Source organism: Pistacia vera, unplaced genomic scaffold (genome assembly GCF_008641045.1).
Source record: "Pistacia vera cultivar Batoury unplaced genomic scaffold, PisVer_v2 Contig161, whole genome shotgun sequence".
NCBI classification, from domain to species: domain Eukaryota; kingdom Viridiplantae; phylum Streptophyta; class Magnoliopsida; order Sapindales; family Anacardiaceae; genus Pistacia; species Pistacia vera.
The window spans coordinates 310,912-329,808 of record NW_022195695.1 but is presented as its reverse complement, the minus strand read 5'-3'; the positions used below and the strand labels follow the sequence as shown (position 1 = coordinate 329,808).

Genomic DNA, 18,897 nt, shown 5'->3' with positions numbered 1-18,897 from the left:
GTATCTTTCCAAATAATTTGTTTATAAAAAGGGTTGGGCACTGAAAGAAACCAAAACTGTTCTGGAAAAGCTTACCAGATACATAGTATATGCGTATATTTATAGCAGAGTAATTACATTCGGATGAGATCAAAACCTCAAAAAATTTAAGGTTGTTACAGGAGATAAACGTCTAAACATAGATTACAAACATTCAAATATAGGATAGAGCCGTTGGAGATAAACTCGGAAATGCAGCTCACTGGTTTAACGGAAACGTAGCTCACTGGTTTAACGGAAACGCAGCTCACTGACTTGGCTTTGAGTTTTCTTGAATATTTGAATGATCATCATCGTTATCACTAACATTCCCCCGCAAATTGGCAGGAAGATTGCAGATAGCCAGTTTGTCATGAAGGAAGCAAAATCTATCAGCTGTATGCCCTTTGGTGAAAATATCTGCAGGCTGAATAAAAGTCGAAATGTGCTCCAAAATGATGTCTCGGTGTGCGACTTTCTCACGCACAAAATGGTAGTCCACCTCGATATGCTTAGAACGTGCATGAAAAATAGGATTGGAGGCAAGTGCAAGGGCACTAATGTTATCGCACCAGATAACAGGAGATGAATCAAGAGAAATTTGCAGTTCACATAATAGCATACGCAGCCATTACACTTCAGCTGTAACTAGAGCCAGACATCTATATTTAGCCTCAGTGCTTGATTTAGAGACCACTGGTTGTTTCTTCGCCGACCACGAGATAAGATTGGGACCAATCTATCATCGGGATCACCAGCCCAATCTGAGTCATAATATGCGTTAATGGAGAAAGAACCAGGTCTGTAAAAGAGGCCAAAGTCCAGAGTATTTTTCAAGTAACGTAGGACACGCTTGGCTGCTGTCCAATGAGCTGTAGTTGGTGCTTGCATATGTTGGCAAAGTTGATTCACGAAGTAAGCGATATCTGGGTGAGTGAGAGTTACATATTGTAAGGCACCAACTGTGTGACGATATTCTGAAGGATCAAGTAGGGGGTCTCTATCAAATTTGGATAACTTAGTACCCAAAACACATGGGGCACGATAAGGACGTATGCCAATGAGATTGACACGATCCAAGAGTTCAATAATATATCTTGTCTACCGAAGATGTAAACCGGAAGAATCACGGGTAGCTTCAATACCCAAGAAGTATGATAACTGCCCAAGGTCCTTCATCGCAAAGTTCAGTTGAAGATTAGAGATCAGCTCATCAATAAACGACCGAACATTAGATGTCACGAGAATTTCATCCACGTAAACTAGCATGAACGCATGTGTAAAGTCATGGTGATAAGTGAACAAAGAGGGATCAACCTGAGAGCTTACAAATCCAAAAGATAAAAGGGCAGTGGATAAGCGATTAAACGAAGCCCGAGGAGCTTGTTTTAATCCGTAAATAGATTTATGCAACTTACACACAAATTGTAGATTGGTAGGATCTTCAAAACCTTTAGGTTGAGCCATATAAACTTCCTTATCCAAAATTCCATGAAGGAAAGCGTTAGACACATCTAGTTGCCGAATGTCCCAATTAAACAAGACAGTAAGGGAGAGTACCATGCGAACCGTGGAAGGTTTAATAACTGGGCTGAATGCATCAAAGAAATCAATACCATTACGCTGGAGATAACCAACTGCAACTAGTCGTGCTTTGAGTCTTTCAATACTCTCATCTGGTCTGCTTTTGGATTTAAAAACCCACTTACTCGGAACAACATTTTTGTCGGGTGGACAAGGACATAAAGTCCAGGTTTGATTCTTCAACAAAGCTTGGAATTCAGACTCCATAGCTGAATGCCATTCAGGTATAGCGACAACTTGAGCATAGGAACGGGGCTTGGAAATAATCACACTTACATGCAAAGCTCGAAGAGGGTGATATGTTGAGTAATAGAGATGAAAATCAGGGTCTGTGCGGGGCTTAAGATGACCAGTTTGGGATCTAGTGACAACGTGATAGGAAGGGGCTGAATTGGTAGGAGCAGTAGGTGGGGGCTCAAGGATGTTGCTCAGAGAAGAGGAAACATGAGAGGCAATGTCTGGTGGAATGGAGAAGTCATGGTCAGTGGGAATTATAGGAGTAGTGTTGAAGCATTGATAATTTGCTGGAAAATTCAGTTAAGTTAGTTTGTTTTTGAATTAGTTTCTTGGTGCCAAGTAGCAGGTGCATTCCCTTGTTTTCTGCTGAAACGGAAGCTGCTGTAGTTGTGCTATAGTTGTTATTTTTTTGTGACATGATTAGGTATAATCAACTTAGACTAAGGATGTATTAAGTTACCAACTTTGTTTTTGAAATTTAAAAGTCTGAATGGTTGTTGTAGTTGGTAAAACAGTAAGCTTTATTGTATATATATTGCAAGTTCAGTATAATAAAATATAGCAGTTCACCTTCTGCATTTTTCTCCTTTTCTTTCTTAGAGTTCTCCGGCCAAATACCATCACGTAGTATGGGGTGGTGAAATTGAAGAGGAAGGAGAAGATGAGGGAAAAATGTGTGAAGGAGGAGAAGGAAGTAAGGGTAGAGAATTACCTGTTGAGAGAACGCTGCTGCCAGAGTCCATGATAGGAGATTGTACACAAGCAGGGAACACAGCCTCATCAAAGATCACATTTTTGGAAATATACACAAGTCAGGAGGAAGGATCATATCACTGAAATCTTTTCTGATTAGAACAATAACCAATGAAAATGCATGGTGTGCTACGGTAAGAGAGTTTATTAGGCATGTAAGGTCGAAGACACAGAAAGCATTGACACCCAAAGGAACGAAAATAACTAAAATTTGGAGGAAGATGAAATAGACATTCAAAGGGTGAAAAAAAATTGAGAACTTTAGTGGGCAACCGATTAATGATAAAAATGGAAGTTAAGAAAGCATCGACCCAAAATTTCTAGGTAAGCCAAATTGCGCAAGGAGAGTGAGTCCCATTTCGACTATATGACAATGTTTCCTCTCGGCAAGACTGTTTTGTTGAGAGGTATGCAGACAAGATAGCCGATGAAAGATCCCATTATTACTCAGAAATTGTTTAAAAATGGAGGAACAATATTCGCCACCATTGTCACTTTGTAATTGCTTAATGAGATAACTAAATTGCTTTTCTACTAAAATTTTGAATTTGACAAACATAGCATAAACATCAGATTTATTAGAAATGGGATATACCCAACAAAAGCGAGTAAAATCATTAATAAAAATAACATAGTAGAGACAACCACTCAAAGATGGAGTGGAAGTGGACCATACATTGAAATGAATTAATTCTAGAGAATAGTTGACTCTCGTGAGGAATGAGAAAATGGCAATTGCTTAGACTTACCGAGTTGACACGACACACAAATAGACTTTTTATTGAATGAATCACTAACAGGTAGAGAATAATTATGAAGAACATTATGCAAAGTAGACGACGAAGGATGTCCCAAACGACAATGCCAAGTAGCGGTAGAGGCCTTGAGCCCAACAATCATGGAGAAAGCATGAAGTTTAGATGATGACATCTGTTGTAGGTTGATCGGGTACAATCCTCTATCACCGGGCCCTTTCATGAGCGTGTCCCCAGTCTTGAGGTCCTTCACAGAAAAATTGGAACCAGTAAGTTCAAATAACACATTATTGACCTTACAAAATTTATTAATGGAAAGAACATGGGCAGTGGCGTGAGGGAAATAAGCAACGTCATTTAAGGCAAGAGTAGAGGAAGAAGTTTTAATAGTATCAGTATATGAGATTATCAAACCTGCCCCATTACCTAAGCCCATGGTATCAGTGCCTTCATAAGTCTGAGAAGTTGCCAAATTAGCTGCATCAGAAGTAACATGAATATTCACACCACTATCAGTGTACCATTGATGCTGATTAAGGTAGGTGGTATTGGCCTTAGCAACCATAACAAATTCGGTTGGAGGGTGATGTCCCTGAAAAGAATAATTCATGCGATTAAAGCAATCCAGTGCCTGATGTCCCTCTCGTTTGCAGATTTGACATGGAGATCGAGAGCGAGAATCCAGGTGGACCTGAAGAAGGGGACAGCAAGTGAGGTAGGGGTTGCCGAAATGGTGAAGAGTTGGTCCCCGAGCCTTTAAATGCTCCTGTGAAGCGAGACTTATTGTTGTTGTTGTGAGATCCTGGCTTAGACCCAGGTTTGTGGGAGTAGAGAGCAAATGAGCCTGCTTCGGGCTGAATAGATTGATTATGAAATTTTTGCATTAGATCATAATTCAGCAACTCTGCATGAAAATCCGAAAATGGCATAGATTTCTCCTCAGCAAGGAGCATAAACGTTGTGACAAAAGAATGAAAGGAAGAGTTGAGGCCATTGAGAATAGATAGAATTAAATCTGAATCATCAATGGGTTTCCCAACAGCAGCTAATTCATCAGCAAGAGACTTAACTTCATCGAAGAAACTTTGGCAAGACATAGAGCCTTGCTGTAAAGATTGTAACTTTCTCTTGATAAGAGAAATACGAGAGGTTGAGGGCGCCGCAAAACGTGTGCCAAGAGCTTGCCAAGCAAGCCGAGAAGTCTCAAGGCCATAAATAGTGGAAACCACCGCCGGAGACAAGGAAGAAACAATCCAGCCAAGTACCGTTTGGTCCTTATACTACCAAACCACATAAGCAGAGTTAAGAATACCTTCGGCCTTTTGTTCATCACTGGAAAATTGAGGAGGACACGGTGCGGAACCATCAACGATTCCCATGAGACCATAGCTGCGAAACAAAGGAACCAATTGAGCACTCTAAGCAAGGAAGTTAGTTCCATCAAGTTTGATGAAGATAACTTGAGCTGGAAGATGAAATGCAGTGGAAGAGGATGAAGAATTTGGATTAGCAGCCATAGGATCGATTGTAGCGTTAGCTATGGAAAAGTCTGATGCCATGAAAGAAACCAAAACTGTTTTGGAAAAGCTTACCAGATACAGAGTATATGCGTATATTTATAGCAGAGTAATTACATTCGGATGAGATCAAAACTTCAGAAAATTTAAGGTTGTTACAAGAGATAAACGTCTAAACATAGATCACAAACATTCAAATATAGGATAGAGCCTTTGGAGATAAACTCCGAAATGCAGCTCACTGGTTTAACGGAAACGCAGCTCACTGACTTGGCTTTGAGTTTTCTTGAATATTTGAATGATCATCATCGTTATCACTAACAGGCACAACTGATATCAAACTCAATCACTTGATATAAATTTAAGCTATGTTTGGTTTTATGAACAACTCAAGAACAGAGTAAGAAAGAAAAAAATCAAACCAAAAAACAGAGTAAGTTGAAACTTTTCTGGAAAAAATGAGAGACTCTTCTTTTTCCCAAAAGACACAACTCTTTACACTTTATAGGAAAGTTTGTTACAATCCTTGTCAACTTTAAATCTCAATCGGTCATTAGAATAACAAACAAACACAAAACTTTCTATTTGAACCCTTCGAATCAGTGGGAATCTTTTTCTGTTACAGCTCACACTTCCTGAGTTGACAAAGAAGAAGCTCACGTGGAACTGTTACAGCTCTCACTTCCTGAGTTGATGAAGAAGAAGCTCACGTGAAACATGTTGGCTGAGATGAAAAATTAGTAAAAACGACACAAAGAATGTCGTTTCTTGCTTGATTCTTTTGAGGCTTGCATGCATGTTAACATCATCTCTCAAGCCAAAGAAAGAACTCAAGAAAAAAAACTTCTCTAGTAAACAAAAAACAAAAAAAAAAAAAAAAAAGAACCGACGATATTACAGACCTCAAGATTGGTGACTTTAAGTCAGCTCAACCTCATCAGTAAGATTTCGTCCCTCAGATCAAAAAACCATTGTTTGAATCTCAAGGTTAAAATTTTCAATCAGTAGTTTCAGACTTTTAGTTTCAGTACCTTAATTTTGCCCAAGATAGAAAGTTTAGTTGACTTCTAAGCAAAATGTTGGATTTGGTTGACTTACGTTCCACGCATGAGCATGAAATGTTCATTAGTTCAGGGTTTTTGTGATATGAAATGAATTTTATCAGCAATTAATAGTTCAAAAATAGTGTCAGAAATCTGTAGCTTTAACTTCTCCAAAGAGCTGTAAGACTTTGACTTTTTCTTTGCTTGATTTTGTTAGGTCATAGTGGGGAAAGAAATTATAGTGATTTGTCAATTGGGTGGTGAGTTTGTGACTGAAAAGGATGGCACATTGTCATTTAAGGGTGGCGATGCTTGTGCCATCAATATTGATGACCAAATGAGGTTTAATGAGTCCAATGTGGAAGTAGCATAAATGTTTAGCTGTTATGTAAATACAATTTCTCTGAAGTACTTCCTCCCAAGTAACAGAAAAAACTCTTATTACAATCGCCAACGACAAGGACTTAACGAGGATGATAAAGTTTCACGGAGATTTTACCACTGCTGAAATTTATATCATCATGGAAGAAATTGTTGAGCTGATGTCTCAAACATGCCCGCTAGTAGGTAGTTTTCTCAATGTCTAAGCTGACAATTTGTTTTTGTATTTTGGAATAGTTGTTCTAACTTTGGTTATTCTTGAGTGTACAGATCAAGCAGAAGAACTCTTTCGGAAGCAGTGCCTCCAGTTGATGCACCCCTTGATGTTGTGGAAGACATTGTGGATAATACTAATAATCCAGACATCCCACTTGATGCATCACTTGACGTTGTAGTCGATACCCACCATATTGATGTGAATCTTGATGATACATAGATCAAGCTCCCAGCTGAAATCTCGCCCATTCTTCGTCATGTTAATTCCAACGATGAGAAGCATGCGAAAGCTGCCCATCAGTGGCAGAATACTATCACAGGTGTTGGCCAAAGATTCAACACTGCTCATGAGTTTCGCAAACTGCTGCGTAAATATGCTATTGCGCATCTGTTTGCTTTTAGGTATAAAAAGAATGAAGACATCGTGTGTTTGTCAAATGTAAAGCCGAAGGTTGTCCTTGGAGAATTTATTCATCAAGATTAGAAGCTACTCAACTAATGTGTATCAAGAAGATGAATCCAACACATACATGTGAAAGTGTCGCTGTGACAATGGGGCATCAAGCAACTAGGAGTTGGGTGGCGAGTATGATTAAGGAGAAGTTGAAAGATTTCCCCAACTACAAGCCCAAGGATATTGTCAATGATATGAAAGAGGAACATGGAATCCAGCTTAATTACTCTCAGGCCTGGCGTGCGAAAGAAATAGCAAAGGAGCAGCTTCACGGCTACAAAGAAGCATATAATCAATTACCCTTTTTCTGTGAGAAGATAATGGAGACCAATCCGGGTAGTTTAGCCACCTTCACTACTATGAAAGACTAAAGTTTCCATCATCTGTTTGTCTCATTGTATGCCTCGTTGTATGGCTTTCTACAAGGTTGCCGACCTCTCCTTTTTCTTCGTAGAATACATTTAATGTCAAAATATCAATTTGGAATGTTGGCTGCCACAGCCGCGGATGAGAATGATGGAGTTTTTCCTTATTGGATAAGCGTGAGCACCTATGATGGATTAAGCCAAATGACGTGTGAAGTGTAAAAAATCTGGTTGGTAACTACTGCCTATATATAAGTAAAGATTTTTTTCTTTAACTATTTTCAGAGAGAGAGTGTGTATATTTTTTTTTCTAAAAGAAAAAGCTTTACAGGTCGATTTGACCACTAACCCGTTTGGTCATATAGGTCGAGGTTGATCGGGTTTGACCATTACCAGGTTTGACTAACCCGTTCGATGTTCTGGGTCAAACCACGGGTCAACTTGACCCATTTTATTTTGGTTTTTGGGTGGGGCCGGAGATGAATATATAGGGTTTGTAAGTATGGCTAACACAAATCAAAACGTAGCCCAATGGTTAGAGAGTTGAGCTTTATTCTGGAGACCTGGGTTTAAGTCTCACCACCCACATTGGTTTTCATTTTTTTTTTTTTATTAAAAGGAGTAAAACAAATGACAAGTCGTTTATAAGGCTAAAATTAAAACGACTTGTCGGTCTTTGTCATCTTTTACCTTTGTTCGGGTCTGTAACTTGATACCCGACCTGGAAAACAACCCATACAAAGCCCGAAACTTTAAAAAGGCATAACTAAGGCATTTTAACTCCATTTTTTTATAATTCAACAGCCATTTTCTTCATAATTTCATAAGGAATCTAATAATCTAATTATCATTACCAAAAAGACAACTTTTTACGCACAAAAAATGAAATTTCAGAACTGCATCTAAGTAACATGCAACATGCTTTAACATAATAGTACGAAATTAAAAACAATGTAAACCACGGCTCTGATACCACTTCTACTTAACTCTGAAGCAAAAGTTGAACATGGAGAGAAAACTATCGTAGATTTTTTTTTTTTTTAACTATTTTCATAGATGTATATTTTTTTTTCTAAAAGAAAAAACTTTACTTATATATGGGCGGCAGTTACCAAGCAGATTTTTTAGGCGAAAACAACTTCACACGTCATTTGGGTTAATCCATCATGGGTGCTCACCCTTATCCAATATCTCCCACTCACACATGATGGGACTATGTCTCTCTCTGTGCTTATTTAAGGTTCATACTTTAGTAAATATGCCGTGTGACCATGCACACTTCGAGAGCACATTAGTCATATATCTGTTAAGAATATATAACTTCTCGAATTGTGAAACTTAGGTTGTATGTTATATGCAATACCCTAAATTACTTATCACATTTTTTTCTAACAATCTCATTTATAATAAATATTAGTTGTATTCATAATTATGTTCTGTCTTTACATAAAAGTAAAACATAATAGGTTGACCAATGAATACACATGATTATAGTGTGATAACTCAAAATCGTAATCTTTATCTTTTCTCTATTCTTGCAACTTTCATTTAGCTTGCTTTTCTAGAAATGTCCCAGCAGATTGAATTTATCTTAATCTTTTGGTAACACTCTAAGATAGCAATCATTAAATGAGGTTTTCAAGAAACAGAATAGAGTAATAAGGGTATTCTATGAGATTTTATTCTTAAAATCTCAAGGTCTCACACAATGTTAAAGTTGAGATTTTGACTTTCATTATCCCTTTGGTGAATGTTTTGCACATGTGGTATGAATCACATGCTACAACATTTCCTCCTTTCCCATGGAGTGCATTTCTCTTTTCTTATAAATGTTGTACAAATTTTAGTTTAGACATACCTAATGTCTAACTTGAGTTCACTTTACATACTTTTAATTCATCAGAACTCTAATATGGCAATTAGACAGATAAAGTGATCATTTATCACTTATCCACATTTCATTATGACATTATTTTAATTCTATTTTTTAGGCGACGTTAAACATTTTAAGCTTGACTCTCTATTATCACCTAGATAATAAGCTTAAAATCGTCTCATCTCCATTCTACGAAGTAATAAAGATGATTGCCTGTGTGAGAAGACCAATCTTTTAACTGTCTGACATGTTTTTAACATGCAACAATGCTACAGACACCGGTGTTTTTACACCAAAATTTTGTACCGGCTTACATGTCTGCTGACTCAGACCATTCAACGTGTTTTACGTTAATAATTTTTTTCTAATGAACGGCCGTCCATAACGTTCATCAACATGGACTCCCGTCCATATTATATGGACGGGAGTCCATTTACCACGGACGGGCGTCCTCATTTAAAGGACGCCCATCCATTGGTAAATGAAATAAAAAATATTTAAAAATTTAGGGATGGCCGTCCATGAGGAATGGATGCCTGTCCATTAACTATGGACGGTCGTCCATACTATTCTTTTTTTTTCTTTCTAAAAACTAGTAAGGAAGTATGAAGATCGCGTGGAAACTTTTCCAACCAAGGATCCTACTATAGCATTCTCCAGTTAGGTCTTGAACAAGAGAAGATTCAAAGACTTCAATGGAGAAAACAGCTCCAGAAATGGCTCCAACTGCAGCCCCTCGAACAAATCCACTCTCTGTTTCTTGCCCTATTAAAGCTCCAGTCATGGCTCCCAACAAAGTGCCCACTATAAAACACAAAATGTCAAATTCAAATCAAACAAATAAGATCACCCACAATTCTGGAGATAGAACGTTCCAAAGAAAACTTCCTTTATATGCAAAAATCATTAGCATAATTAGAAAAATGACATGCTAGTACATCATTGTCTCCATATAAATTTACAATAACCTTTTTCGGCTTTGGGAAGAGCTCGAGCATAGTTTACAAAGCGAAAGGGAATGAGGGAATGAAGGCCGAAGGGAAGAGGTCTGTAAGCCGACACTGAGGCAGAGACATACGCAGGTGCAGGTAGATATTTCCATAACCTTTTCAACAATCCAAGGAAAGTGATGCTGATGTATCTGTAGCAGCTGAGGTAGTGGAATTTTTCCATCCATCCTTAACCCCCTTGTAATAGAAGGAATTCTTGGCCTTCTCGTCGGTGAAGCATCTTCGATGAGGTTTCTGTAGGTTGAGTAGAAGCTATTCGATCATGAAAGAGGGAGGGGCTTGCTAAGTGAAGTCAACAAAAAAAATAAGAAAATAAGAACCTTTCCTTTGAAAGATCCAAACAAGCTATTGATTACTCTACAATGTCCTTGGTTACAAAAGTGCAGAAATCTTTGACTCTTTCAAAGAAATTCCCAAACAAAGACAAAGATGACATAGAGAAACGTGATGGGTATGTAGAAATCTTTTGGACGAGCGTCCATATCCCGTCCATAAAGATGGACGCCTGTCCAACAAATTTGGACGAGCGTCCATATCCCGTCCATAAGGATGGACGCCTGTCCAACAAATTTGGACGAGCGTCCATTGTTTTTTTTTTTTAAACAACACAACTTTGGACGGTCGTCCATAATACTATGAACGACCGTCCGGGATGTATGGACGGCCTTCCAAAAACGTTGGACGGCCGTCCATTTATGTCAGTATTCAATCGTCCAACGTGGTTGCCTCTACCTGTTTCGGTGCAATTTTTCGGTGCAACTTTTCGGTGGATATAGCATTTTTGTTTAACATGTCTATTGAAAGTATCTCTTGGTATAGGCTTTGTAAATGGATCCGCAACCATGTCATGCGTAGATATGTACTTCATGTTCACCTCTTTTTGTGCCACCAAGTCTCGTACAAAATTATATTTGATATATATGTGTTTCGTTTTACCATGATATTTGGGATCCTTAGTGTATGCTATTGCTGCTTGACTATCACAGTTGATTCTTACTGGTTCAATAGCAACATTAATTATTCCCAGATGATTCATGAACCGTCTCAACCAAACGGCTTCTTGCACTACAGCTGAAAATGCTACAAACTCAGCCTCCATTGTAGATAAGGCTATACATGATTGTTTCTTACTGCTCCAAGATATGGCCCCACCATTTAGTAAGAAAACATATCCGGAAGTAGATTTCCTTTCATCTAAATCTCCTCCCCAATCAGCATCGGTGTAGCCTCTCAAGTGTAAATCATTTCCTTGATAACATAATGAGTAATCAGCTGTTCCTTTTAGATATCTTAAAATTCTCTTCACTGCTTTCCAATGTGCTTGTCCTGGGTCGGACTGATATCTGCTTACCAACCCAACGACATAACAGATGTCGGCTCTAGTGCACATCATGGCGTACATGAGACTTCCAACAACACTTGTATAAGGAACATTCTTCATTTGTTCCTTTTCTTGTGGAGTCTTCGGACACATTTTACGACTTAAAGTCTCGCCTTTTGCGATAGGGTTGTCTATGGGTTTACAATCTTGCATATGAAATCGTTCAAGAATTTTCTTAATGTATAGTTCTTGTGAAAACGATTCTAATTTTCTTGAGCGATCTCTTGAAATCTTGACTCCAAGAATATATGCAGCTTCACCCATATCTTTCATCTTAAAATGAGATGATAACCATCTTTTGATTTTATTGACAAATCCCTTATCATTTCCAGCTATAAGTATATCATCAACATATAATGATAATATAACAAATTTGTTATTGGATCTCTTTGTATATACACAATGATCTTCATTTATCATTTTGAAATCATACGACATTATCGCATTATGAAATCGAATATACCACTGTCTTGAGGACTGCTTGAGGCCATAAATTGACTTTAAAAGTCTACACACTTTGTGTTCTTGACCTTCTCTAATAAAACCTATTGGTTGATCCATATAGATTTCTTCTTGTAATTCTCCATTGAGAAAAGCAGTCTTTACATCCATTTGATGCAATTCAAGATCCATGCTAGCAACTATAGCTAGAATAAGTCGGATTGAGGTAAACTGCACAACAGGTGAAAAAGTTTCTTCATAATCTATTCCTTCTTGTTGTGTATACCCCTTCGCGACTAAGCGAGCTTTGTATCTTTCAATACTGCCATCAGCTTTACGCTTGATTTTGAGAACCCACTTGTTCCCAATGGCTTTGCGTCCTTTCGGTAAATCAACCAATTCCCATACTTGGTTTGATTTCATAGACTCCAATTCTTCTTCCATTGCTTTCATCCATTTTTCCTTAGAAGGGCAATTGAGAGCCTCATTTACATTCCTTGGCTCTTCGTCATCTTGTGGAGTAACTAGAAAAATTTTCCCCTCAATCTCAAATCATCGATGTGGAACTTGTTTCCTGTTTGATCGACGTATTGGAGATTGATTGGTGTTACTCCCACTTGGACCAGCTATCATAGTTGGATCGTCAGTGGGGAATGATGGAGGATCTGAAAGTGATTCATCAACTCCCATATCACTCCCACTGGGATGTAGTCTAACCAACTGGTTTTTGGCAACAGAATTGCCTTGGTCTTGTGTTTCATATAGAAACAAGTCTTGACCTATCACGCCCTTCTTAGGAAAATCGGTTTCTAAGAATGTGACATCTCGTGATTCAAACTCAATGATGCTACCACTTTCTTATTCTCCTATGAAGACGTATCCCTTTGAATGTTCTGAGTATCTTATGAAGATACATTTCTTCCCCCTTGGACCTAATTTTCCATATTTATAAAAAGGATCATGAACATAGGCAGCACATCCCCATGGCTTTAGGAGACTCAAATCGGGTTTCCGATTTGTCCATAACTCATATGGTGTAGTAGTAATAGATTTAGAGTGTAATTGATTGAGAATATATTTGGCAGTCAATAAGGCATCACCCCAAAAGGTGATGTGCAAATTTGCTTGTGCCATCATAGGCCTTACTATCTCAAGTAGGGTTCTTTTTCTTCGTTCTGCAACACCATTTTGTTGCGGAGTTCTTGGAATAGTTAATTGACGTTCTATTCCCATTTCATCACAAAAATTTCTGAACTGATCAAATAAATATTCACGACCTCGATCGGTTTGTAGAACTTTTATCTTTTTATCTAATTGATTCTCAACTAAGTTTTTAAACTTCTGAAAGCATTCTAAAGATTCTGATTTTTGAGAAATAAAAAAAACATAACCATATCGAGTGAAATCATCTATAAATGTGATGAAATAAACAGTCCCATGTCTAGCCCTCACATTCATTGGACCACATATGTCTGAATGAATTAGTTGCAATGGAACTTCAGCTCTTATCACTTTTCCAAATAGTTTTCTTGCTGTTTTTCCAGCTAGGCATTGTTCACAAGTAGGCAAGTCTACTTTTGTTAAGGATCCTAACAAGCCTTCTCTTGCTAGTATATTCATTCGTTGTTGGCCAATATGGCCAAGCCGTGCATGCCATACATTCACATCATCATTATTGGAAGATGTAATGAAGGAAAAACAAACATTACTATAATTATGAGCAATGTCAAGTACGATAAAACCATCAGAAATATAACCATAACCATAGTATGTTGTGTCCAAAAATAAATGGACACCAGTACTAGAAAAGTTTAAAGTAAAACCTAGTTTAATAAGTTCTAACACGGAAATCAAATTTCAACGAATATTGGGTGCATATAACACGTCATGTAGGTATAGGATTCGACCTCCACGCATGATCAATTTGCATGTGCCATCCCTTTAACTTCCACTTTTGAATTGTTACCTACATATATCCATTTTGTTTCCCGTGGTATTCGTCGAAACTCCACGAAAGCACTCATGTCTTTCGCTATGTGGTATTTTGCTGCTGAATCTACAGTCCACAAAGGATGAGATTCAGTTAGAAAAACAGAACTAGAAACATTTATATAACTTACTTGTGCAAACAAGTAATTTACCTTTTTTGGCTCGGTACAATTGCGAGCAAAATGTCCCCTGTTGCCACAGTTATAGCATTTCACCTTTGCCGTGTTTCTCTTCCTGGCTGGATGTTTTCCTTTTCCGTGTTTATAAAACTTTCTCTTCTTCCCTTGAGCCTTATCAGTATTGCCTTTTCTTTGGGATCCACCTTGGAATTTATGTTTAAATCCCTTCCCACCATGTGAACTGGAACCAGTTATATACACATCAGTATTTGCCTTACTCGCATTAAGGCAATCTTCTTCCAGTTCCAAATGTCGTGTGACATCTTCTAAATTTCTGATGCCCTCATTGTGGGTAAGGTGTATCTTCATGTGTTCCCAATTTTGAGGCAATGATCTTATTACAGCTTGAACCTATTGTTCATCAGTTAGGACATGACCTGCATCTCTCAACTCACTAATCATGTTTGACAAGTGCCTTAAGTGTACTCTCATAGTATGTTCAAGCTTTTTCTTATATATGTCAAACTTGATAGTGAGTGACCAGAGTTTGGTAATGGACATACCGGCAACTTTGTAGAAAGGGCAGACCACACGTCCTTTGGTAATTCGTAATCCTAGTACTTTTTCATGAGATCATTGTCCATGCTGCTCAACAAAGTGATACAAGCAGTGGAATTCTTCTTCTTCCACATGTCATAACCTGCACTGTCTCTTCTATATTGAGTCGTGACTCCTTCTTCAAGCTCTTCTATGGTCGTGGTAAAAGCTTCAAGAACCTCTTGTTCTTCCAAGACATATTGGATTTTCATGCTCCATATCTCATAACTTTCGCCATTAAATTTTTCTCTATTAAGTTCGACAACAATGTTCTTAGATGCAGATGCCATTTCTAAAAAATTACACATTAGATAATGCATGTTATTCAATGCTAGGAACATACATATATTTAATTAATTGTATTAATAATAATTGTATATTAGATTTGGAATCAAAAGTTAACAATGTCAACAATCATCATCCAAAATTCTAATCTCCAATTATCATAGATATAATTAATTGCAATTCTAAAATAATATTAAGACACAATCATATAAGTATAATTCAACATAAATTCACATAAAAATTTAAATTTTAATGAAAAATAAATAAATAAATAAAAACTGATTCCATTATGTAAATAGAATTCAACATGTAGTGACATTTAAACAAACAATTTCCAAAAAAAACTAAGTGTACTGCCACATTCCATAAACTGGGAAGGATCTGATAATCATTATCCTAAGGTCTTTATCTAACTTGTAAGTAACCCTAGGCAAGGGAACTCCTAGTTTCTTGTGATGTCCTTTACGAGTGGAGACTCCTATAGATGCACCAACCATCTTTTTGGCACCCCAATCTATGTATTCATTGATGTAGTTGTTGACTAAACGTCTATAATCTTTATTGTCATCTTTAAAGTTTTGAACTTTTAGCTTGTTTCAAACCAGATCAAGGAGACCAATTTGACTCGATTTAACCCGTTGACTTTGTTTGACCTTATGGGTCGGGGTTGATCGGGTTTGTCTAATCCGTTTGGTCATATGGGTCAGGGTTGATCGAGTTTGACTAACTCGTTTGGTCATATGGGTCGGGGTTGACTGGGTTTGACCATTACCGGGTTTGACTAACCCGTTTGATGTTCTGGGTCAAATCCGCAGGTCAACTTGACCCATTTTATTTTGGTTTTTGGGTTGGGTCGGAGATGAATATATAGGATTTGTAAATATGGCTAACACAAATCAAAACGTAGCCTAGTGGTTAGGGAGTTGAGCCTTATTCTGGAGACTTGGGTTCAAGTCTCACCACCCACATTGGTTTTCATTTTTTTTTTTATTAAAAGGAATAAAACAAATGACAAGGCCTTTATAAGGCTAGAATTAAAACGACTTGTCAGTCTTTGTCATCTTCTACCTCTGTCCGGGTCTGTAACTTGGTACCCAACTCGGAAAACAACCCATACAAAACCCAAAACTTTAAAGAGGCATAACTAAGTCATTTTAACTCAGTTTTTTATGATTCAAAAGCCATTTTCTTCATAATTTCATAAAGAATCTAATAATCTAATTATCATTACCAAAAAGACAACTTTTTATGCACAAAAAATGAAATTTCAGAACTACATCTAAGTAACATGCAACATGCTTTAACATAATAGTATGAAATTAAAAACAATGTAAACCACGACTCTGATACCATTGTAGGAAAAAAGTCAAAATAACAAATATTCTGATTAATCCCAAGATCATGTTAGTAGTCACCCATTGCAATCACATTTTTACATAAACGAATTACAATGTATTTCACAGCATAAATACCTCTTCTCCTTAACTTTGAAGCAAAAGTTGAATCTAGAGAGAAAACTACCGTAGAGTTTTTTTCTTCAACTATTTTCAGAGAGAGAGTGTGTATATTTTTTTTTTTTCTAAAAGAAAAAACTTTACTTATATTTGGGCGGCAGTTACCAAGTAGATTTTTTAGGCGAAAACTGCCTTTGGTAGGTTCCACTTCACGTGTCATTTGAGTTAATCTATCATGGGTGCTCACCCTATATTTGATAAATAAATATATATTTTTTTATGTGTTATAGAAAAATGTTACGTTATAGATGTGCAATGGCTACTAGGACACCCGCTCAAAAGGAAAGGGTTATGAACATGATTAGAACTCTACAAACTCACACCTTAATATTAAGAGACACAAAGGATGAGTTGGTACAACTCGTAAATTATTTCATTCATGCGAATGAAAAGATTCAGGAAATTGTTTGGATAGGGGGATTAAAGGACGATGAGTTGAAATACAAAGTCCTTAGAGAGACTTTTGGTTACCCTAGTCTCGTTGGTCTCCTTGATCTGGTTTGGAACAAGCTGAAAGTTCAAAACCTTAAAGATGACAATAAAGATTATAGACGTTTAGTCAACAACTAAATCAAGGAGTACATAGATTGGGGTGCCAAAAAGACGGTTGGTCCATCTATAAGAGTCTCCACTCGTAAAAGACATCACAAGAAACTGGGAGTTCCCTTGCTTAGGGTTACTTACAAGTTAGATAAAGACCTTAGGATAAGGATGTTAGTGTATGCCCTAGGAACCAATCGTGTCATCGGTTACAAGGCATTATATTTTGTATATATATGTTAATGTATATATATTTTGTATATACATTTTATCTTATCAATAGAAGAAAATGTTCTTATTTCACATGTGGTTTATTGCTTCATTTATATATATATATATATATATATATTACATGTGAAATGTTCGGATGATGCAAATCTTTAAAAGATCAAAATCATCAAAGTATTCCCTACATAGGTAATATTAATTGGGAAATAATATTACATAATAGGCATGTTGAATGCCTCCATAGAATATCATGTGATGGTATTAGTGTGGGTGATTATAAAAGTTATATCACTAGGGCATTAGCATGGATACACGGTTAGTGAACTGTTTTTCGAATATGACCATGTATGATGAATCACATGGACATTAAAATGTAGTCAATGATTTATCATAAGATCGTACTAGTATATTATTAATCCTTAGACCTGAGATATCACGGTTGGATTCTGCATAAACGCATATGGTTCATAAGGTGTATAAACACGAGGCTAATCATGCCATGTGTTAATAAGCCGATTTGGCTAAAGAAACAAAAATATATTCCATCAAACCAAATACAACTGCAAACTGAAACTAATGACCTCTAATAACGGAATTTGTTGAAGCAATCATAACTGTCAGAGAGAGCCTCTTGTTTGATTGGAGAGAAAGAAAATAAAAACAAATAATGTAGGCATTATCTATATTTATCAAAGTTAATTAAGCAAAAGAGAGAGTGTTTTAACTTTATGGGTATTTATGTAAATTTATCATTTAAAAAAACTGTTAGAACCGTTGGAAAATAAACTTCCAAGCACAGGTTGGGTGTTTTAAAAACCGCTACTAAAAACCCTTCAAAACCGCTACAGTGGTTTACCCTCAAAACCGCTACGATGGTTTACGCTCATAATCGCTACCATAAAACTCCCAAACAGACCCTAAAGTAATCTCAAGATCATAGTCACCCATTGCAATCACATTTGATATATAAACGAACTACAACGAATTTACACAGCATAAATACATTTTCTCATTATCTCCGAAGCAAAAAATTGAATCTAAAAGAATAAACTGCTTAGTATTTTTCTTTTCAATTTTAGAGAGAGAGTGCGTGTATATCCTTTTGGATATTTTTGTATGTATATCTTACTAAAAGAAAAAAACTTTCTTTTATATGGGGCAACGGTTCGTGAGAAACTGCCTTTAGCAGTTTCCACTTCTCACGCCCCTTCATCATGGGTGTACTTATCCAATATCTCCTACTCACACATGATGGAACTTTCTCTCTCTCTGCTTCTTTAAGGTTCATACTTTAGTAAATATGTCGTGTGACCATGCATACTTCGACAGCATGTTAGTCATATATCTATTAGGAATATATAACTTCTCGAATTGTGAACTCAGGTTGTATATTGTATGCAATACCCTAGATTACTTATCACATTTTTCTTACAATCTCATTTATAATAAATATCCGTTGTATTCATAATTATGTTCTGTCTTTACATAAAAGTAAAACATAATTGGTCGACCAATGAGAATATACATGGTTATAGTGTGATAATTCAAAAACGTAATCTTCCTCTTTTCTCGATTCTTGTAACTTTCATTTAAC

The 18,897-nt window shown here is 36.9% G+C and overlaps 1 protein-coding gene and 1 pseudogene across 1 annotated transcript; one reads left to right on the top strand and one right to left on the bottom strand.

The window, feature by feature from the left end:
• Positions 1 to 3,961: 3,961 nt before the first annotated feature.
• Positions 3,962 to 4,864, bottom strand: LOC116125231. The gene is made up of 2 exons (XM_031410957.1): positions 4,808 to 4,864; positions 3,962 to 4,627 (listed from the first exon to the last, which is right to left on the bottom strand). The coding sequence occupies exons 1-2, from the start codon at positions 4,862 to 4,864 to the stop codon at positions 3,962 to 3,964; spliced, it is 723 nt and encodes a 240-aa protein (XP_031266817.1).
• A 22-nt stretch (positions 4,865 to 4,886) lies between these two features.
• LOC116125230 lies at positions 4,887 to 7,545 on the top strand (annotated as a pseudogene).
• The last annotated feature ends 11,352 nt before the right edge of the window (positions 7,546 to 18,897 follow it).